Genomic DNA, 24,056 nt, shown 5'->3' with positions numbered 1-24,056 from the left:
ACTAATAAACAATTTTATTACCTATTCCAGAACATACGGCTATCTCATGCACGTCTTTTGCTACGCCAATCAAGAGTTACGCCGCCAATGATTGGCAAACTTGACCGTTGTTGGATTGGCTATTGGTTGGGCGTGGTAACCCCTCTGTGATTTAGCTGCAACGGGAAACAAAATCGAACCAACAATTTTTTGGAATCGTGGCACAGATGGTTCAATAAGCGTCGTTTGCATTCCCACCTAAATTTTTGGAATCTTATAGGTATAATAAGATCTTTTCATTGTGTTTAATTAAAAATAAGTTAAGTAAGGACGCCAAAGATTCGAAAAACCGTAACTTTGAGGCAGCTGAAGCTGGATTGCCAATTGGCCGAGGAACTAGAAGGCAACAGCGGCTAATTAATCGTAAGATAGCCAGATACAAAACAATGCTTGGAGAAGAACGCATCACCTTGAGGGAATTTTTAGAAGCCATTCAGAAATCATTCAATGTCGCACCACGTCAAGAGCTAAACCCACATAACACAGGGCAGTCCCACGGATGTTCGACAGATGTCGTACTCGGACATTCAAAACATCCGTCGAACATCCACTGGACCGCCAGACATCCGCACAGGAGGGCGTTTAGAGGTCGGAAAAACGTTAGAAGACCTGATTTCAGAAATAAATATTTATTTTCTGTCTCTAACACTTCCTCTTACATTTCTTTTATATTTCATTCTTAATTCCATATCTAACTTCTTACTGGAAAGCTATTTTCCCTGATAGAAGATTTGACTCTACCGGGATTCGAACCCGGATCGACTGGGTGGAATCCCAGCGCTTTACCGACAAGCCATTGATAAGATACCGAAACAAACTCAGTCTAGGGAAATGTTCTTATAAGTCTTTGAAATCAGCCTTCGTTCGCAATAAAGGCACATATTCATGAGAATCCGAATAATTCTTTTTTAAATATCAACAATGAAACGTTTACGGAATCAGTTAAACTAACGTGTCTGATGTGATATCTTTATTGCATGAAATTTGTATGTTAAACTTATTTCGTTTATGAACTCATTTTAAAAAACAACCCGATTACGCAAATTTAATGTTATTTTTAACTTTATTTTAAAAAATAAAGTTTCTTCTCATCCATATCATGTCTGAAGGCAAACAAAATTTCGAAAACAATTTTTCTACCTAAAGGAATTTTTAAAATCGCGCCTTTGCGGCTGATATTTTTTTTTAAACAAGTAAAAATTCAACGTCTTAAAAGAAAATTACTTTACGTGATATCTATACTTGGATGTATTATGGATGTCAATAGGATGTTGTTTTTGCTCATCCCAGGGACAACCAATACGTATAGCCATTGGACATCCATTTAACATCCCGTACGGGACATGGCTGTCAATCGGATATGCGGCTCTCATTCGGACATCCGACGGATGAAGTGTGCTATGTGGGAAAAAGAAGACGAAAACAATGAAGAATCGGACGTAAGAGTTGAGGTAAAATCCGACGAAGAAATATATCGCAATCTCCAACGCCAACAAATTCCTGTTGGATTCTGTCGGAGAGATCGAAATAATGGACGTGCTGAAGCGCGCCTTGCTCAAGTTCAAGCACGGCGTGTGCGTGCTTATAGATGACTTTTACATGCAGACGAAACCATAAAATTCCGGCAATTCCCGAACAGGAGTTCCAGTATCCATTAGAGCGCCGATTTCAACGGGCTGCAGTGCGACATGGTCAAATTCTCCTGCAAGCTGATCAACGACGTGAGCATGCCGAGAGAAGACGTGCGCAAGCATAAGAAAGACAGCGGGATGAGAGCCCATTACGGCAAGCTGATAGTCCAGTGGAGCATGCTAAGAGTTGTGGCCAGCAAAGGGGAGAGTCTAGTTCAGGAAGCGGAGAGTCTAGATGAGTTAACTAAGATTCTAGGCTATTAAGCCGAAATGGAAGCTCTAATGGTCTTTTATTATGTTGGGCTGGCGAGGATCATGGTCTTAGGCCTGGTGTCTCGTGGTTCAATAACTGCATTCCCAGCCCAACAAGCGGAGTGTCCAGCCCAGCAAGCGGAGAGTCCAGGCAACCAAGCCTGCTGGAAGCTCTACTTAGGCAAGAAATGCAACGAGAAGGAAATTACGATGGAACACGCAATCGATCTACACCGTCATTACCTACAATCCAATTAAATTTAAACATACCCTTTTTAACTCAGTTCTGTTGGAGTGTCCCATCTTTACAATGTAATAATTTATCAGAAGACATATTTATTACCGCCACAGAAAAATCTCCAGACGTTTGAGACTCACAAAAGTCACCTAACGAAATTGAAACTTGTTAACTAATAATGTAACTTCTTTATAACACGTGTAACTTTCTTGTATACTCATCCATCGCTGCGATAAAGATATTCGAATAAAACAAGATTGCTTAAAACAATAAGATAATTAGGCTTATGTTGAGAGTAAAGAACTTTTGATAAAAAGCTCGAGGTTTCTTGAGTATTTACTGACAAGAACGAATCAACATTGTTTTTTATTCAACGAATTCAGCGCACGTTCTTGATGAAGCTAACTTCCACCACCAGACTTGTCCACATTGTGGCTGGCCTCTTCCTGAACTCGAAAAAAAGCAGTCTCGTCCGCTGATTCCCTGATACTCGTCGCTTACTGAATAAAAATACACACTACATTTATTCTAGTCATTGGCTTAATTGTTGACAATCAGAAATAGTTACAGTCTTATATGATGAAGTGTCGATTGCAGTTTGCACAAATTGCTATCATCACTGACCACAGTTTTCTTGTCCTTGTCCTTGTCCTTGTGCTAGTGGACCATATTGAAACTGACCTTAGCCCCCAAAATGGCCTCATTGGTTTCATCAGTAAGATAGCCAGGGAAACATTTGGAAAGGTAGTAAACCACAGGAAGTTTCATTTGCGTGTTTTAATAAATAAACTAGTGGGAGCAACAAAAAATAAATTGAGAACTAAAACTAACCTGAGCCAACAAGAACAAACTTCCTAAACGATGTCAGGAGAGGAAGCCAGTGAAATATTAACAGAGTAGACTGTCCATTTTAAACGCCTTTGATGTAGGGTCTATCTGTTAGATTGCATAACACCAATTAATCAGTGAAGCTATTAGTTAAAAAGAGAAATAGGCAGGCCGAGAAATATTATAAGAATTTAGAAACTGAACTGAGCTACGGCACATTTCTTTATCGAGAAATAGACGGCGAAGTTTTCACTTGTGTTTTTAACGATGGGGCTGCTGTCACGTCAAAGCGACGACTCAACACTTCCAGACACTTTTACTAAATAACAAAAGTTAAGGGCAAGCAGTAGACTTGTTTTATAATTGATGTTTTCTTTGATTGAAAAATAAGAATAAGGTGTAACAATTTATGTTTTGTTTTATTTAAAAACCAGAAAAAGTAATCAGCAAACACAATTCTTAATTGTTTTGATTATTGTGAGATATACGCAGGTCAACACTCATTGCTTTATTGGAGTAGTCAAGCATTTTATCATGATATCGTATTCCTCTTTCGCTGGCTGAGATGATATTTTTGAATTGATTGATCAACATTGTTGATATGGATATTGTATTCCAAAACGCTTTGACCATCTTTTCCATTTGTTCAATCGCGTTATTTAGATCGTACATTATTCGCTGTAAAAGTTGCTTTGCTTTAGTTGTGCGCAAATCAATTAGCTGGCGATGCATTTTTGCTACAATAAATCTTGGCTTTTCTTCTTGCCTAACTAGAACGGCTGCCTTCGGCGATTCTTTGTTTATTCGCATCAGTTGCCACACATTGTACGTCGTGATTCTTGCAGATTTTTGGCCATCCACGTACTCTGAAATCATATCCATCTAATTTATATGTTTTTCATTAATACTTAAACTGTTGTACAAGTATAAACAAATAAATATTTTCTTACCTCTTCTTCAAATGGTGTTGGAATTTCCAGTCGGGAGTCGTTGCTTGAATCCATGCTGATGCTGTTATCTTCACTTGCGGTATCTTCATCACTTTCATTGCATTGGTTGATGACCAATTCTGCTTGTGGAATAAGATTTAAATCCAGCTCAGGCATTACGTTTTGAACGGGACCGGCTATTTCAGAAAATGGTTCCTCAATATTCAAGTGATCTCTTTCGATGTGAAGTGCTATAATAATTTGATCGAGATTATCAGAATGGTTCAGTACATTTTGGCCAGTTTAAACTCCATTGAGTTGCTCTACAATTATATTCATTCTGTTTAAATTAGAATCTTTCTCTTCGTAAATATTCAACGGAGACATTTTCAAATCAGTTTCCAAAAAGATGCGTACGCTTGATTGATAATCATGAATTATAGAGACGCACGCTGCTTATGCATTGGCTGACAGATCAAAATGTACAGTCATATTTAAACGTTGACAATCCAAAGGTGAAGAATTTTTTTTTCCAAACGGTGTTATTTCATTATCGTTTTCTTCTTAAACGTTCTCTGTGGACTATCGTTGGTCATTGCTTTTGTTTTCTAGAATCATTATAGAAATTTTTTTTTAGATCTACGGCTTGATTCGGTTCAATAACCCTTTCAAAGTTATGCGTATTTTAAATTAGTCTAAGTTCTCTAGTCGGGTTAGGGTTGGAATTTTCGGGGGTGGATTTCATTTTTTAACCCGAAAAAAAGCATCTAAGGAATAGGTTGGAAATAAAGTTTGCTGTTTGTAACCTAATGGATTTTTTATGTATAGAAAATGTTGGCTTCAGAAAAAATGTTTGTTTCTTGCTAAAAGTCTCCCGTGACGTAAACGTCCAGATGCCTTCTTGTGTTGATCAGCTGGTGAAAGCAGGACTTTGGGGAAGGGAAGTCATTTTTTAAGAAGATGACAAACCAACAGTTAATTCGAAAATATTGAGGTAAAATGTTTTATTTCAAATTTCTAAAACAAATTATAGCTAAATCTGTTATAATTTAGTGTGATCCCAGAAATTGTGGTGGGGTTTAAAATTATGAAATAAAAAAAAAACGGGAAAACCTTTCACTTAATAGGAACTGGCCTATTGGTAGATGGGAGACAGTTGAAAGCGTTGCGTGCTCAGAATATTTTTTTCTCGCCGTTGCAGAAAAATATTGCAATAGTGGAGAAAGATCTCGAAAGCGAAGAATCGGATGGACAAGAAATGGATGAGTTGTATTTGGAATCCTGTGCTAAGTGTGGTGAGATCAGCATGAATATTGAGGTGATTGAAGAGCATACAAGGAAATTTGTAGGAAAACATTCTAATATCGAGACAGAAAAGGTTAATCATCAAGAACAATTGCCTGCTGTGTTGAACGCAAATGGTCTCAAGAAAATGCTTACACATAGATCCAAATTTTTCACTGCCATCGATGAAATGACCTTTGCAAATAGGAAGGAATTTGGTGAGACATTGACGATGCGATTCGTTTGTCGAAACTTCCTTTCTTTATGTAAGTTTTTTTGCTAATTTTCTCTTTGTGTGTTTTAGTAATTTGAAAATGTTATTTTCAGATTCAAAGTGAAAAGACCTCTCATCGTTTCTTTCAGTAGAGAAGTTGGGGTGGACGGTGGTGGTCTTAGAAAAGACTTCCTTTCGATGATCCTGGGTTATGGTGTTCGTGTCTTTGAAAAAATCGGTACGGAAGTTCGATTAGATACAGCAGATGTAGACGACATACATTTAATGCTTGGTGTTTTTCTAGGCAAGTTCTTAAAATTTTTATGCGTTAATATTTAACACATTTTTATTTTATAATTCAAGAGGGTATTTTCTCGAAGTACATCATTAGAGCATAGAACGTCTGCGGAGGCAATTCAAATCGTCATCATCCGTTTATTCGTGGCTTACAGATCCTCGAATTGGATAATGTCATATGAAAAATAATTTAGGTAAAAATTTCATGGTAATTTACTTAAGAAATCTTACAGCTATTTCTGAATCCTGATGTTTTGGCAGTTTTCATCTGTATTCCCGTAACCGTTGCAGTGATCGTTGAATCGTTGGATATGTCCAATATTTTATCTGCAAAAAAAACAGTAGCTACCATTTTTCTTACTGAAATATGAAGGAAATAGTCCCATTTAATCTCCAATCGTAAAACTTAAAGGTAGGAGCAAAATATGTGGAAGTGAATACCTTTAACCGTTGTTGAGTTTTTTACGTTTTGTTCGCGGAGGATTTTTTTTTTGTAGGCGTCTGATTTTATGCCCGACTTCATTTCCTAATGAGACATAAATCGCACGTTCTTGGTATATTTGGTTTTATGGCTACGTCTGCTTGCTTGCAATGTGATTTCCCTCATCCTCCCGCATAATGGTCAATAGGAACCCTTTCCTCTTGGGCCTCTGTCTATTAGGCCATCACAACTATGTAACAAACCAATGTTGATTATTTAGTTAAATATGAAGATAAGTCGAAATAAAACATTGAATTACTTACAAATTTGATCTCCACGTTGCAGCATTGTTGTACCCATGTTTACTTGCCTGCAAAACTGATCGTAAATTTAGGACTTTTAAACCTTGACATAGCTTTGCTCTATTGAACTCATCAAGTAGTTCCTGTAGCTGATGAAGGAATATGATACTTTTCACTCTTTTAAGCTCAACGCCACAAATTGAAAATGTGGCTTCATGTTTTTCTAGGTCAATGTCGATACATTTTTGGATAAGCATCGTGTTTTATCATCCCTAGCTAATGAAAAAATTGAGTAGATGTTATTCAAACTAGTTTCTCGGTGCCATGTTGATGGAAAAATGAGTGACGCGGTATCAAGACGATCAACAACTTTGTTCTGAAAATAAATGGGCGAATTGGCTGTGTTATCAACCATCGCATCAGAATACGTCGTTTCTAATGAAGTCCTTGAATCTGCAGAATTCTAAATTTTAGGCTCACTCTGTTCCCAATACAATGCTGTGGGAAATGTTTGTGAAAATCCTTCGTTGTGGGTTCCCAGATAAATAGGTTCGAAATCTAGATGGATCGTTTGACTCGGAATCGGTCCATCGTGAACAACGTCAACATCAGCAACAGCCTCCCAATTTCCCATTTGAAAAGGCGATTCAACGTTGATGATGTTCAACGGATTCCAACGGAGAAAATTTTGCTTTTTTGGCAGACGGCGCGCACTCTTGAAATATAACATAAAAGCGATAAAAGTAACTTGCATTTTCATAATTTTTGTGTTGAAAAAAGGTTATTACGGGTGGTAAGAGTAATCTCATAGTCGTTACACGTACCATTTTCAAGATGCAGGGTATGGATGGCATCGGATTTTAATTTCCATCTCAATTTAGGAATGAATTCTTCAGAGCCGTCGGAGTAACGTAAGATCTCGCCTTTAATTATGGCATCATCTTCGAAGTGAAGTTCTCAAACCTTACTTTTATCAGTTAGCACTGTGTCTGATCGAGAAATAACAGAATCCCACTTTACTCTTAATATTGCTTCTTTGGGAGCGAAAAAAAATCTTCTTTTCTCAATACATTTCTTAAGACCTGATTTACAGCCTGGAACGAAACAAACCGGGATTATTAAATTACTGCCCACAATAAATTACATAAAGAAATCTAATGTAGTCGGCTTAATAAAAGTCACTTTTATTCATAGCCGGAGGCAATTTTATTGTTTTTTAATAGGTATTGCGCTGATTCATACAATTACGAATTTCATAGATTTTTTAAAAAAATTTTGGCGCAAACCGCGTTGCCAGTATTGTTTGGTTTCATTAAGAGAAGCATCACAGTTTCAGTTCATACCCACCAGATAGCGAGGGATCTGGCGTTCGCTCTAAAGCCTTGAAAAAGGGGGTGTTTCTCATACAATTTTTTGGGCGTTTTTCGGCCAAGCGGACCGAGCATGGTTCCCCTGTCTAGGTATGGAGTGCCGACTCCTTTACTCCTTGGCCTAAACTAGACTGCCCGCGGTTGGCTCGGCCGGGGAAGAGGGGGAAGAGGGACATCTACTGGTCGGTTGGGGAAACCCACAAGACATGGGACAGGGAACACCTTTTCCATGATTTCATTTGAAATTTTTTGGATTTCTTGAATTTTTATTTGATTTTTATTTGAAATTCCTTTTTTTAAGATTTGATCAAATCCTAAATTATCGTCAAATCCAATACACTGACAATAACTTAAACGGGACCTTTTCTGTGAGTTCTATGAACATCTTTACATTCAATATTTTCCACCCTTTCCAAATGGTCTAATGCAGGTGCTCCCTTAGCCATGGCGTAAAAGTCAGGTATGAATTGAATTGAATAAATTTTCGATTTTTGATTTTTCGAATTTTGATTTGATTTTGATTTGAAATTCCTTCTTTTAAGATATGATCAAATCCTAAATTATTGTCAAATCCAATACACTGACAATAACTTTAACGGGACCTTTTCTGTGAGTTATATGAATATCTTCACATTCAATATTTTCCACCTTTTCTAATAGGTCTATGCAGGTGCTCCCTTAGCCATCGCGTAAAAGTCAGGTATGAATTGAAGTTCAATTCTACTTATTTCTACTTTTTACGAAGATCAATCAGGTGTATGATTGTTTAACAATGCAAGAAAACATTACAGCTTACACAGTTCATTAACGGGAATTCACTTTAAATGTCAATCGTACAAGATTTCAGAAGAATAAAAAAAAATTTTAAACGAAATAGAATACATTTCTGCCCAAATTCATATAACATCTACTTTGCATGTACTAGGTACGTTGTACATCTACTCCTATTTACCTGTTAATGCCTACGTTAGATGAAGTTTACGGAAGAAATGCATTCTTTTTACGACGATTTAGCTGATTACATTGAAATCATTTTTAAGTATACTAAAGTTATCTTTGCACGTCAATTAACGTCGGATGTGAATGAAAAATGCCTACAAAGAAGACAGTTTTGGTGACATATAAATCTTTTATTTACCGAACATAGTAACAAAATGGATATGGTGAAAGGTGCTACAATTAAATAAAATGCATTGTAGCAAAACGAAAATTTGAAAATTCAAAATTATTCAGCTGCTCTTACAAAGATTGCACTCGCTGTGAAACGGACAGCAAAGGGATAAGGAAAAAATTTTGGCGGGTGGGAGGCTCGGTGGAAAAAACTGGGGGAGGGTAAAAGCGGGTTGTATGTGGGTTGAATTCTATTGAAAACCCCCTCCCCACTGTCCACATGCAATCACCTATCATGGTTAAGAAATGTTGTGTAAATCCGTTTAATATAGGACTGTTCGACATCTTTTTTAACATTTGTTGCCATCGTGGCAACGCAGCAACTCATGTATTTTCTGTCTGCTACGAGTGACTAGTGTAGTTCTGCGAAATATGAATGTTTTTGAAAAATAGTGATAGAAAAGGGTTGTTTAGAAGTTATAATGTGTTTTCTTTATATATTAGTTCGTTATAGTGTTAGTGTTTAACTATGTCACTGTCTAATTATGCCAGTGGACTTAGTATTGAGGCCAAAACACGTTATTTGTAAAAGTGAAAAATGTTTAACAGTGATTGTCCATATTGTTTTCCTTATTCTCTGTGGAAACACGGTTAAGGCTGTTGTCCAATTGTTTCAAAATTTGCTTCCTCAGATATCTTCATGAATCTAGTTGAAACCACAAGCTATCAAAATCATCTGGAAGCCCTTGGCGCATGCAAGGGGCTGTCTTCTGAATAAAAAAAGGCTGTAAAAGATGATTGGGTTCAAGAGTTCATGGCCATTGCTCTCCCATCACGGGTAGTGTTGATGAAGGCAAAGGTGGATGTGTATCAGCCTTGTCAAAAGCAACATTGTTTCGTACTTGCTGATCACCAACTGTAATGACAAAATAGTTCATTCATTAAAACATATGAATGTTTTTTTACACATGAAATGAATGCTGCAATACCTAGAAATTGTTTCGTCTGATTTGATCCCAAATTTATAGAGGGTGCCCAATCAACATGTTTTTTGTGGAATTGCCCACTCGGCTTTCCTGTAAGCATGTCTCAAATTGTATGATAATAATCAATAATTGTTAGTATTACCGCCTGTAAGAAAGTGATCCGAACACACATACAGATTTTTCAGGTTGATGTCGTTGATGAAATTCTTTCTCTCAAACCACAAGTCTCGCCTTGCACCCTCCTTTGGTAAACTATACAGTTTTACCCTTGCACTTTTCAGGTTACGAAAATTTGACACTTTGTACATTCTACTCACAGAACCTTTTTTAGTATTTATTACGCAGAATACCTTTCAATTAGATCATTTAAAATTTGGCGAATGTTTAAATCTGAATAGCCTACTCATTTTTTCATATTTCACAGAATAAACAAGTCACTCGTAGCAGACAGGAAATACATGAGTTGCTGCGTTGCCACGATGGCAACAAATGTTAAAAAAGATGTCGAACAGCCCTATACTGATTGACGGCACAATCACTAAATCACCAACGCAATCGGCAACGCCGAATAAAATGCCTGAAAAATGTGTCGAAATGGGGGTATCACGAAAATCGTGATATCTCGGACATCTTAAAGAATTATTAAAAATCCTTTTGGATTCGGAAAGAGGGATGAAAGGGCTACATTTTTTTACAATTCGTTTTTTGTAGAAACCGAATATACGGCTAAAAGCAATGTAGTCGGAGGGGGAGACTTTGGGTTTTTGTGATTTTTTACTATTTTTAATCCTGATTATCTCGTGAACGGAAAAAGATAAAAATCCTGACTTTAATCCGTTGGAATCGCCTTGCGATTCCGAACAGAATAGACCTAGTCCGGATTTTTAGAGTCCTTTTCCGGATTACGATCCGAAAAGTACCTCCACCAGAAAGAGGGTATTTCGGTCCGGTTGAGTGGGAGATCGCTTGTTAAAAAATCGTGACTCACGGGTGCCATAGAAGAAACGCAGATCTTTTTTTTAAGACCGTTTGCGTTTCTCTAGCTTTCCCCGTGAGTCACAATTTGAACCTAAAGTAGGCCCATTTACATATGGGCCTCTCTACTGTCCGGATACTTTTGCCTCGGACAAAAACCTATCCTTCCCATTATTTTAAAATTCAACAAAAAAATAGGGTTTTTCCTGGCACCCGAGAGAACCTACAGACAGATTTTCATGACAAATGAAAATTTGACCACTTTTTCGCCTTGCGAAAACAGCGGTTTCCCATAAGGTTCTCTCGGGTGTCCGGACACTTGTGGTGCCTTCTGTATATCCAGACGTATGACTCCTTTAAGCGGATAGTATTTCTTAGAGAGTGGTTATTGGGATTTCGTCAATCAAAGAAAAGGGAGAAAAGGAGTGTATGAAAAGGGGGGACCCATACTTTCCTCTTCTCCCCTTTCTTCCCTCGGGCCAATTCTCTGTGGATTCGGTCGCGAAAAAAATAAACAACAGGGGAAAACATTTTTTTTTATACAAGGAATGTGATCTGGAGACATAAATTGCTACACATACTAACCAAGATACGTAGCAATTAACTGACACAAAAATTTTTTTTTAAATAACACATTGATTCACAAAATCCACTTTGTATTGAAAAAAAAACCACTTTCAGCCAATACAGACAACACAAAACAACGGCACAAAATGACGGACATCGAAACAATTGACTCGCGAAACCGCGAGGTGAATAGCCTCTATAGTTGACCTGTTGACCCTACTAGGAGGCATTTGTTAAAGGGGGCGATCGTTCACTCGCCGAACAACGGCAACTCAGCATCAGAGTGAAGTCGATTATAATTTTTATTCTAACACAAATAAAAACTAATTAAAAATCATTTTAACCGCAATTACAAATTAAAGCAATTTCAACAAAATAACGTGACAGAATCATAAATTCATTAATCATAAAATTAATCATCGAAAATCGTTAGGATGTCACGCCCGTAAACCTACTATGAAAAATCATTGGAAAAGAAATCATGGGGTGAAATCTGGAAGCAATTCATAAAATACAATTGATTTTTTATATTTTTTATAATTAATTACTTCATTCTAATTTCAAAATTGTATAAGAATTTTATAAAATTTTATATCGCCGTAATATGCTATCCTATTTCCCCTGCAACAATAAATGTAATTTTAAGAAGGTGCGTGGTAAATACAGATTTTAGTAGATTATATCAAATCGTGATAATCAGAACTACAAAAATAAATTATTGTAACGAATTACAAAATCACCAATAACAAAAATCGACAAATTATGAAATAATGCTTATGAAAATATTTGCAAGAATCACAAGAATCTTTTAGAATTCTAAATAGTAGTATGAAGAAACACGTACTATTTTTTAGGAAAAAAAAATAATGAATCCAATTAAGTTTTCTGTTTCCCACACTAGATAATTATCGATTTTAGGGTATTATTGTTTAAACTTTTGGTATTTTCGTGATTGCTAAAGGCTTTCCCCATGGTATCACGTACGACATATGAGTTTGATTAATCAATAAACAGGCGGTGGCTGTATTATATCGATCCGTTATTTTCAGATCCAAAAATAAAACGAAGCCAAAAACATACCTACTGTACATTTTAGTCGGATTTTTTTTAAAAGGAATTATTTTAAATTTCTCCAAGGAAAAATCGAAAAAAGTAAAAATAATCGCATTTTTTCTTATGTTTTAACTATCTGTATTTTCATATTTTCGCATTACCATTCTTTACATTTTCGCCTTCTAAAAAAGGCTCTGTTGCCCTGTAGTTACCCAACATCTCTACACTATCAATCTATAATAACTTTAGAAAATCAATTGCGAAAAACAATTGGAAAGTCCCCTATATATATTTCCTTGAGGACTTTGCTAAATAGCTATACATGACCACCAGCATTTATTTCGTTTTCTTTTCGACATTTGTTTCTTTTTAAGAATTTTCACTTTGGAGTTAAATTCCATTTAATAGCAAATTTTTGAATTTTTACAAAAAATTCTGAAAAATTTTGCCAGAGCCTCTTTCTGAGAAGCAAAGATAACAAAAAAAATTCTTGAAATTCGCGAGGAATTTTTTAAGGCTTATTATACCTACTTAAGAAAGTGGTAAAAAATTTTAAATGATTTAGATTTTTAAAAACGATTTAAATCACGATTTAAATCGATTTTTTAATGATTGATTGATTTAAATCATTTTCAAAAAATGATTTGATTTCATTTAAATCGTTTTTCGAATTGATTTTTGCAACACTGCTATATAGATATATGCAATGTAGCAACTTAATTATTTTATTATTTAGTAGCTCACTTTTAATGCCTATACTTTTAGTACACGTTAAGTATTTCCCTCATAACTTTTATGTTTGAGTTGTAATTGAAAATCTGTCCGTACTTGTGTTCGCTTGTGTTGCTTCCTCATCTCCAATATTTTTTTGTCTATTTATTTTTTCTGCAATTATTGATTCCTCTATGCTTGTTGCGTTTTTATTTTTAAATAATAATTTCTGGTTGATATCCCCCGTCCCGTACGGTTTACCTACTGGCTACTGTCCCGCTTAACCCCACTCTCCCCTATTGATTATTGATTTCAAAGAGGAGAACTTTGACCTTTGAGTTTAAACTAAAATATTCAATTAATTTATTTGTGGGCCATCATCAATGAGGATGCATGAATACCAAGGAGAGTCCAAAGTATTAAGACAACCTATTTTATATGTTGACAATGAATAATAAAAATAATAATGAAAATGACAAAATGTTTGTTTTTTTTCCTAGTGCAAGTTGAGAACGGTATTCCGTCGTTTTTCGGCCTTTTTAACCATTTCGGCCTGGGGCCGAAAATGTACTAAACTGGGTCCGAAAATGGCAACTTTATTAAAATAAAATATTTTTAAAGAAAGAAAGAAGTTTTTATGGTTTATTTTGCATTTTATATTATTATATGGCCATTATATTATTGTTTTGGTGACTTAATATATTGGAAAGTATATTGGGCTTGTTGGGGCTCGTCATCAACTTGGTCATCAATCAACGTCCTAAATTTATCCCTTGTGCTTAGCGAAAAGAGCAGCGCGATGAAAATGTATGCAGTTTTGTTTTAATTTTTTGGATTAATTTTTTTTTCACTTTTTCTAAATAAAATAATAGAAATAAACAATTAACGTTTTTTCTTTGATTTTCTTTTCTTTCGCCAAAATGTGTGTGCAAATACACTGATGGAGTGTCGTGGGACTCTTTGATAAATGCTAATTATAATTTGATACCAAATATGAGAAAAATAAGTGTGAAGCCGTGCTGTGAAACGCTGAATATAAATAAACACATGATTTATTTCAAGGTTATATAAGATTTATTTTAAGATTGTCACCAAACAAAATTTTTTGTGAAAAAATATTATCAGCTACGCTACACAATGTGTTTATATGTTGATACCAACGACAAAAATTCTGCTTTTATCCACGCGATTGGGATGGACACGGGGTGCGTGAAATAAGAGAGACAAATTTTTCAGGAAGTGCAAGTGATGTTTATTGGTGGAGAAATATTGAAGTTTTTTCTTTCCAGAAATAAAGGATGAAAATAATAATACCAAGACGCTATAGGCTATATACATAAAATGTAATTTTTTTAGAGAGAGGGTTGGAGTAACCGGCGACGTCGACCGTCAAGCCACACAAAAAAAAAGAAAAATAAAGTCAGACAGCTCAAGTGTCAAGTGTGTGCTGCCGTACAGGATCTATACACCCCGGGTTTCACTGTGTAATATGCCAGTCGATAGTCCGCGTCGACTGCGGTCAGACGTGTCCCTGGCCCATGTGCAACAACACTCTTTATTTTAGTAATAAAGTGTCGGTTGCCCTGCATATTGAGTGAGATAGCATTAGTAATTATTTATTACATACTTGATTTATTTAGTTTAACTCTCGCGCTCAGTTGTTGATACCGTTGCGTTTTGTGTCGAGTGCATGAGTGAGTCAACTTGTAAATTCTCGGCAAAAATTAGATACACTCACTTGTAAGTTGAACTATCTAAATTTAGAAATCCACAGCAACCAATTTTAAATTCATGAATTCATCATGGGAGGTAAGCTAAATTGGAGAACTATTCTGGAAGTTTGGTATTCTCAAGCTATTCTATTCTAAATGTGTATAAGTTTTTATGATTGCGGTTAATTTCGCTACCATATGGAATTGTATAAATTCTAACCGGCTCGAATTACTAATTGACACGGATGAAAACTTGTAAGGTTTTAGTGAAGAACTAACCAATTGTATGTCATACGCGTCGACGTCGTGGTGATATGATGACGCAACGGGAACTAAAGAATCATCTGAGTTTAGGGAAGTTGTCAAGAAAGTCTGTCGATCGATAAACATAACCAGCCAACTCAAGACAACAGTGAATATTTTAACATTTCTGTTTTGTTTTCATAATGCAAGTGAAACTATTTGGTTGCTTTCTGCAACGCTTTCCACGCATTCTGTAAAAGATTGAACTTCAGAGAGACCACCTTTGGTTTTTATAATTCAACTCGTCAACTTACGACAGAGAAAAAAGAGAAGAATTTTTCTCTGTCAGTAGGGTACCAGGAGAACAATGCAGTTACTCTATAATGTATGGAAGAACATTCAACATTGACACATATGCATTACCTCCAGGAATCCCGTTGCAAATATTTTTCGCATTTTTTACGAATGATCATTATTTTTAGAAATATTCAGCTGTAGCAGATGCTGCAGAAAAACCTTATCTAATTGACAAGACATCCATCCACACGGTTGGTATCTTGGCAAAAAGTTCCGTGCATGAGCAAAGTGTGACAACATGTAGTAACTTATTATGTTTACTCCTCTAAGAATTGAAGCGAAAGGTTTCCGGAAAACATGCGAGTTGTTTTAAAAATGGCAATTTTTTAAATCTTCTGCTTTCATGTGTTCGGCTGAATAGTTATCGACCTCTCGTGTTCATAACCTTATCCCTCTGAAAATAGTTCAGGTTTGAATTACACAACTTCGGCCATAATCGATTACGGGGCGTCCCCAGATAGGCTGAAAGCTACAAAACATGCAGTCATAGATCTAGACATCTAGTTGATTTGGACTGATGTTGAATCGAGCCGTCTACAACAGTCACACAAGATTGAATAGCGCGTTATGCATTGAAGTTTTATCGATGTCCATTCCAGTCAAGCGGTATATAGGTCTTCTTCCTTTTCGACGACAGCCAAGCTGAATTCCATTCTGAATGTACAAGTTCGGCTAGACATAGACTCTGCTCGTATATGCGTTGACGGTTTGAATTTTTGCTTAAAAATACAAAAATCTAAAAAAGTGAAAAATAAATAAAAAATCGATCTCAATTTCGATTTCACTGCGTAGTTAGTCTACAGTACATTTTGTTCTGCAATTATTAAACGTATGGACACTAAATAATGACGTTATACTGAGATGCAATATCTTAATATTGGTTGCAAGCTTACATATAACCAGCAGCAACTATAATTGTCAAGCTATTTCTGGTTTCCTTCGACGCACGGCTGAGTGAGAAGTCCTTTTCGCAGGATTTGCAATGCTCACACGTGCCGGGTACGAGAACGCTTGGCGAGTCCTTCCGCAGTCTAAGTTTTCAGTCCGAATGCTGTCGTTGCTGAACCCTACAATTCTTGTCATTTGCGCTTGCGCATTTTACACGGATATATACATCCCGTCATTTTTCGTGTACGAAAAGAGCGGCGGCTAAGCGATCGTGGGAGTTTCCTATATCTAGATTGCCTTAAGGCTGCTAAATATTGTCGCATAACCGACGACCATTTTTTATTTTATTTTTTTCTTGCTTGCACCCCCTTATCGTTCTATCAAACTCATCTCATCTTTTTTACTCTTCTCCGAGTCTTTCCTGTGTATTGCTTTGAACTTGTAATGCACCGTGATTGTGTTGCTCCGGTACTCGTCTTTGCCTCCTTCTTGCCTCAGCACTTTGGCCAGAAACCCGGGCGATCGATACGCCTCAAATAAATCGATGGGCACTGGGCATTGTTCCTTCTTGTTTCTACTTATTTTTCGTTACTTTTTTCTTCTTTGTTGTGTATTCAAACGATTCGTTCGCGTTACTGAGTGGATAACGATAAGTTACATCTAACCCATATACCATGTTTATTCTTTGATATGTCGTACCCCGTCGTACCCCGTCTGGTCCCGTCAATAAAATGGATGCCATGCATTCAGTTCTGAAAATAGGCTATCCTGTATATCTGTCTGACATTTGAGACAGCATCAATTGAAGCATATAAACGATGGTCGAAATCTAAAAAAAAATAATCTGGAAATGCTTCTGTCCAGAATCGCATTAAAAGAGAGCTAGGTCGATCGTACCAGCACCAGCACGGATATAGCAACCGTAAGAAGCTTTACGGCAAAGGATTTCATGTTGAACAAGACAAATCTTTGTTTCGAACACGAGGAGAGAGACAATGTATAATATGTATCCATTTTGGAATAAAGCAATTTCATACTCATACACACAGCATAATATACCTTATAAAGTATATAGACGAACAAGAATGTTGGAGTAAAGAAGATTAACATCCTTGTGTCCAACATCTATATTTATTGCCGCCGTTACACTGCTAGGTGGCCAAGAAGAAGAAACGATGAAAGAAACACGCGACTACAAGACGAATGGGCTTCTCCCCCCCATGTTACGTACCATCATGACACATGGAACCACACAGTACCAGACTGTTCTTAACGAATTAATCACTGAGGGGAAATACTAATGGGATTACTGATTTCTTCCACCCTTTGGTGATTGGTGTCAATTTGTGTTGTTCATGTTCACCTCTCGTTCTTTTTTCGTGTGGAACGATCAGGTCAATCGTGACGGCCACTTTTGCGTGATCGAGTACAAGAAACAAAAACAAAAAGCGTCTGGGGACTCGACAAGTTTAAAAGTGAAAATTCAGTTAATCGATATCAAATGCGAGTTAATAAAGCAATGTTCTGATGCATGAATTAGTAAACATAAATAATTTCACGTTAATAAACGATATTTGATTTCTTGTCTCAGAACCGGAAGCCGGAAGTCGCCGTCGCCAGCGCCTAAGCCAATCGCTATCGGCTCTCGAACTGTCCATGGTCGAGTTTGAAAATGACGAAAATCACGCCGCCAGAAAACCGGTCGCCCATTTAGATGCGACGTTGCCATCGGAAAAACCGGCTTTGCACGTGCTCGGCGATCTCTCGAGCTCGTTGTCACCTTCAGTTCGCACGCTCCAGTCAGTGGGCCAACAGTCGACCAGCGCTCGCAAATCGTCACCTATTCGAGCGTTCCTCACACCTCCCCTCATGAGGAAACGCAAAGTACCCAGCAGCAAGCATCTCCATCACGATGACGACAACGGGAGCGATTCACGTCTGTCGCCTCATCACACCAACACAGCCGGCAATGTGTTGCCCAGCAGTCGCAGCAAGTCTTTCGGGTTTCTCAGTCTCCTCAAGGTAAATCCCCGCGCCAGACGTCCATGGGTTTCCCTTTTTTGTGTGTTCGTCTTTGCCTTTCACTCGTTCCGTTTATGTTCCAATATGTCTTTTTGCTTACCGTGACCCATTTTTTTCAATGCCATCTAAATTGGCTGTTTCCTTTGGTTGTGTGAACAGTTCAAGTTTTCTGATCGAAGTGGTCGTAGCAAGCAGCAGCCAGTCTTTCAGTCCAGCTCGTCTGTCTTGGCTGGGGAAGAAACGATCTCGGACAATTTGAGCTCTGCGACGACTTTTCCATCCTTGTGTGTCGATCAACCCTTCGCACTGTCACCCACGTTTCAGTGAGCCATTTTTGTTTTTGCTTCTTTTTTTGTGGAATTTGATTTTATCCCAGCGCCCTCTCGTTCGCCATTTTTTAATTTGTTGACACAGAGAACGTGAACGATGCGAGCAGCAGCGAAACACGAAAGCCCCCCTTGCCGATCAGGAAGATTGTGATGATATCCATCCACAATTGTGTGCCTCTGCTGGCTTGTCTTTGGTTGCAGTGGCTGCCGCCTCTACAGTTATGCCCAGATTGGCCATGCCCAAAAAAGTGTCCATTAGTTCCAAACACACTTTCACGCCACACTCGTCATTGGATCACCCGTCATCAGCAGACTTTAAACATGGGGTAAGTTATTACCTTTTTTTTTTAAAACTCGTATCATGTCAGCTGCTTTAGTTTGAAAAATATCGATTTTTACTTTTGCTTCCCGTCCATAGTCAACTTAACTTTGACTTTGAATTTGTATTGATTTAATCAAGATAAATCATTTCACTGCTATGGCAAGTTCTTTTGTCCTGGTTACAATCGGGTGGCCTTTAACGCTTGGGGCGGGGGGTTTTATCGGATGTGCTGTTTTTGGTCTTATCGCCTCGGGAATCCCATGCTGTTTTGCTTTCTCTTCAGAAAAACGTGCGAACATTGTCGTCGTTCGAGCTCCATTCATGCAATTAACAGTTGTTGTGTCCCGGGGTGCCTTACAGACTGTGTGGACCTGATTTATTTCATTTTCCGCGCAGTAGCAATTAAATGTATTTTTTTTTATTTTGGTTCTTTACATCTAATGGCAATTGTTTAGCACTGAAACGTGATGTTCGCCATTGTGCACTTGATGATGTGAAACATCCATTGTCCCTCGAAAGACGTAGTCGTACAGTGACAAGAGTTGTAGTTGTGTCATTCCCGACCGTCAATCAGCAGTGGCGCAAGTGTGTGTTACAGATAGTTTCCGAAACAAATAAAAGCGAGAGCTCACAGCCAGGTGTCTACACAATTGCAATAATATACAACATGTAGTAGACTATAGAGATCCGATATATATATAGGGAAAGGCGAACAAAAAAAATGTGGTGCACAGATGTGAAGAGAAATGGCGTCCCTTTCATCTTCGGTCATGTAGTTTGAGGTGCCGCCATTCGCGAGTAATAGATTTTCAGCTTCAATGCGACTAACACAGTCGTTGGATCAGAAATTCAATTTGAGGACCTGCGCTCGTGTTAGCGGTAAGATATTTACTAATCTCTTTGTGAAGTGTCCCTCGAGCGAGTCGTCGTGTGTATATATATGCAAGGCGTGACGAGAGCTAGAAAACTATTACCACTTCTTTATTCATCGTTTTCTTATTTTGATTCCGGGATACCCAAGTAGACATCACACAGGCTATGTATACAGTGCTGCTAAACTCAGTGAGACTGAGTGACTTGGTTTGCACATAACATTATCTCAATTAGGACTTAGTATACGCTGGATCGACTGTCGACTGGCATTTTGTCCCAAGTTCAACCGAAAACGCAAAGCTTAATTTTATGAAAATGAGTCTGCTCTTAGCTCTGTGCATTATTGATTTTGGCCGTCGTCGGGAGCGGGAAAACCATTCTTACCCCTGCCATAAAAAAAATATATTCACAAAAACCGCTCATCAAAAAAAACGCGAAAACCAAATCGTTTATTATTTATTTCTTCTGGGCCGGCGGCAAAGTTCACCAGCAAAAGCCTGAAAGCTCATGTCGTTTGTGACTTGATGTATACGTTGTCCGACCGAAAGAAGGATCGCATTTTGGCGCAATGGGCGCAAAGCCTTTCCTTGTTTTGTTGTTGTTGTGTCTGGAAATGGAGGATTTTTATCAAACGTTAATACTTCTTTTCCTCCCTTTCAAGATGGTGTCGACAATGCCTGCAACGTCCGTATCATCCTTACCGCCCTTGACGTCGATGCTGCAACCCGGATCGATCCAGCTTGTCGGTCCTTTTCGTCTCCATGTCGTCCTAAAGCAGGGGCGCGACTTGGCCGCCAAAGATTCATGCGGTAGGGCAAATGTCGTGCCAGCGAAACACTGAGAGCCGTCTACATCGTCTACATATGTGACAGATAACAAAAAATTTGCATTGATTATTGAAATTCAGGTACGAGTGATCCTTACGTCAAGTTCAAGTTGGGTAACAAAGTGATTTATCGCTCGAAAACCATCCACCGTGACTTGAATCCGATCTGGGAAGAAGATTTCGATATCCACTTGGATGATCTCAATACTCCTTTGCACATACGAGTAATGATTTAATGCTATTCCTATTTCAACATTTACAATAATTAAAAACACATCGTCTCATATTTGAATGGCCAAAAAGGTGTTTGACTACGATTGGGGAGTGCAGGACGATTTTCTGGGAGCAGCTACTTTTGATTTGAACCAATTAGAACTAAACAAGTGAGTTATCTTTAAAATGGACTTGATACAATAACAGAGAATGAAGTCTTGCTCACGTCCAATAGAATCAATTTATACTCGTTGGATCTTTTCACTGACGAAATGGACGGACGTCAGGGCATCATCGACTTGTCAATAGCCCTCTATCCGAAACTGTCCGAGGATGACAGCGATCAGGTATATATGTCACTTCCTTCACATGTCAGATCATGCAGTTGTTATACTTGACTCTAACTTGATTTTGTATGCCACAGAGACATCCTTCAAAGATTGCTGATCAAGCTAAGAGACTCAAAGTTCAAATCTGGTCATCGATCGTCAACATTCTCATCATAGAAGGGCGACATTTAACCGACAAAGATGGCGAGCCTTTGAGTAAACCTTATCTCCGCTTGCGGTTAGTCTGCGTGTGCTGTGTGTTGGATAAAAATCGGACATCAATAATTTTGTGTTGCGCTTCTCCCAACCAACAGGTTGGCCAACGAAAAGTACAAGACGAAATCAGTGACGCGTAACTCCTCCAACACGAGCGTCACTTGGCTGGAGCAGTTTGATTTCCACCTCTACGAGGACCAGTCACATATTCTTGAAATCAATTTGCACGAGAAGGAGTGGAAAGGTTCTCTAGGGAGGGATGAGTCTGTCGCAAGGTAAATCGATGGAAATAATTGGATTTTTTCGCTCCTCGATTTTCAATGTTATCGACCCGTGTGTGTCTGAATTTTAGAGCCGTCCTGGATCTGGCAGGCGTGGAAGGGGAGCGGACGCATTCATTGAACTGTGAATTTCAACAAGGAGGTTCTGGATCTCTTTCGCTACTCATCACCATCAGCGGAACCACTGCCTCAGAAACAATATCGGATTTGTCCAGCCATCAATCTGACACACATGCCAAGGAAGTGGAAGTCATGAAACAGCGTTATGTAAATAATCCTACATCATGCCTATGATGGATGGGTTTTTTTTTTGCTAATTCACACATTTTCTTAATGTTGCGTGTCTAATGTAGAGTCTATGGAGAACGCTTAACAACTTACGAGACGTGGGACACTTGAGCGTGAAAGTTTTCCGTGCAACTGGGTTAGCGTCGGCCGATATTGGTGGCAAATCTGATCCGTTTTGCGTACTTCAACTAGTCAATTCACGATTACAAACTCAAACAGAGTACAAAACATTAAACCCGTCTTGGAACAAGATATTTACTTTGTAAGTTCCTTTTTTTATTGTTGTTTTTAAATTATGTCTTAGACTGAGAGCGTTGGAAATATTTTTTATTTTTTTTTAGTAACGTTAAGGACATCAATTCAGTTTTGCAAGTCACTGTTTACGACGAAGACCGAGACCACCGATTTGAATTTTTGGGTGCTGTTTCCATACCTTTATTGCGCATTGGCAACGGTCAAAAAAGGTGGTACGCCCTTAAAGATCGCAAATTGCGCTTCAGAGCAAAAGGCAGTAATCCGCAAGTTTTACTCGAGCTTAACGTCGTCTGGAATGAAGTATTAATCTTACCGAACAAATATTAGTTTTGTTGAAATGACAAATTAATTTATTCTAAATTTGGTTATTCGTAGTTTCGTGCCACCATACAAACTTTGCAACCGAAGGAGAAAAAGTACATCGAGCCGGAATTGAAATTCAGTAGACACACCTTTGTCCGCAACGTGATGCGAGTCAAAGCCGTTGTCATGGATTTGATCGAGATTGGCAAATATATCGAGTCCGTTCATTCCCAATACTTTCCGTTTTTGCGAATCGAGATTTGCTTACCATGGGGGTGTGCAGATCGTTCACTTTCCATATTTCATCTAAAATTTTCTCTGTTTTCCTTATCTTTCATCAAATGCAGGAGCATCTGGGAATGGGAATCTACCACGCGCAGCTGCATAGGCTTTGCCGTGTTTTTAGTCGTCACATGGCATTTTGAACCTTACGTTATTCCTTTAATGTTACTTCTATTTTTTCTTCGGAATTTTTTGGTTAGTTTTTTTTCTATCATTTGTTATTTTGGATTGAATTAATTTCTTTTTTTATTCGTTCAGATCCGATCATTTACTCACGGCTATGTTAGCGAATATCAAGAGAGTGATAACGCGTCTGGCGATGACGACGATGAAGAAGCTGACGATAAGAATAAGGTAAATTAATTTCTGAATTAATTTTCAGGATCACTTATTATTGCAATATAATGTGTGTGTGTGTGTATTTCAGGAAGAACGAAAGAGTTTGAAAGAGCGGCTTCACACAATCCAGGAAGCGACTCTAACCGTCCAGAATTCCATTGGCTACTTGGCTTCGTTATTTGAAAGCGTGAGAAAGTATGTCGCCGAATTTTAAATTGCAAAAAAATTAACAGACATTTAATTATTTAAAAAAAAAACTTTCTTTTTTTTAGCACCTTCAACTTTAGTGTACCTTTTCTTTCCTACTTGGCCATAATTTTATTGATTGCGTCATGCATTTTACTATACACCGTTCCATTACGATTCCTCATTCTTGGCTGGGGTGTCAACAAGTTTACGCGCAAGCTTTTCAGACCCCACAGCATTCCTAATAACGAAGCTCTCGATTTCCTTAGCAGGGTTCCCGATAACGAGCAACTGGTAAACATTTTACTGACTTTGTTTTATGGAAATGTTTGGTCACACAATTGTATTTTTAACGCAGGCGGATTATCGTGAACTGCGGTTGGATCTGCCAACGGACCACAGTGATAAATCAAACCGCAAAATCACAAAGAAAAAATAAGCTTTCACGTCGTTCCATGTTTTTTCCCTCCTTTCAATTTCGACGTTCCAAATCTTCATACCATTTCATTCTGTTTCCCTGTCACGTTCTTTTATCCAGTTGGTTGTTTTAAAATGTTTCTTTATGCATGTTCAATTCTGTCTATA

The 24,056-nt window shown here is 37.9% G+C and overlaps 1 protein-coding gene across 1 annotated transcript; it reads left to right on the top strand.

The window, feature by feature from the left end:
* Positions 1 to 14,850: 14,850 nt before the first annotated feature.
* Positions 14,851 to 23,980, top strand: LOC124350989 (multiple C2 and transmembrane domain-containing protein-like). The gene is made up of 19 exons (XM_046801723.1): positions 14,851 to 15,016; positions 17,999 to 18,429; positions 18,589 to 18,752; positions 18,844 to 19,084; positions 20,615 to 20,762; positions 20,861 to 21,003; positions 21,083 to 21,162; positions 21,228 to 21,339; positions 21,417 to 21,559; positions 21,636 to 21,812; positions 21,890 to 22,085; positions 22,172 to 22,368; positions 22,448 to 22,661; positions 22,737 to 22,882; positions 23,012 to 23,141; positions 23,205 to 23,300; positions 23,374 to 23,480; positions 23,558 to 23,765; positions 23,830 to 23,980. The coding sequence occupies exons 1-19, from the start codon at positions 15,010 to 15,012 to the stop codon at positions 23,908 to 23,910; spliced, it is 3,021 nt and encodes a 1,006-aa protein (XP_046657679.1). The 5' UTR covers positions 14,851 to 15,009; the 3' UTR covers positions 23,911 to 23,980.
* The last annotated feature ends 76 nt before the right edge of the window (positions 23,981 to 24,056 follow it).

The sequence above is a fragment of the Daphnia pulicaria genome, chromosome 7 (assembly GCF_021234035.1).
Source record: "Daphnia pulicaria isolate SC F1-1A chromosome 7, SC_F0-13Bv2, whole genome shotgun sequence".
NCBI classification, from domain to species: Eukaryota; Metazoa; Arthropoda; class Branchiopoda; order Diplostraca; family Daphniidae; genus Daphnia; species Daphnia pulicaria.
The sequence above is the reverse complement of the archived record's forward strand: the minus strand, read 5'-3'. Positions and strand labels throughout refer to the sequence as shown.

Excerpts from the sequence above, each read along its gene's own strand:
- LOC124350989 (XM_046801723.1), top strand. Across the intron at positions 21,813-21,889 it reads AGGGATGAGTCTGTCGCAAG|AGCCGTCCTGGATCTGGCAG; the intron begins GTAAATCGATGG and ends TCTGAATTTTAG. Across the intron at positions 22,662-22,736 it reads TTAACGTCGTCTGGAATGAA|TTTCGTGCCACCATACAAAC; the intron begins GTATTAATCTTA and ends GGTTATTCGTAG.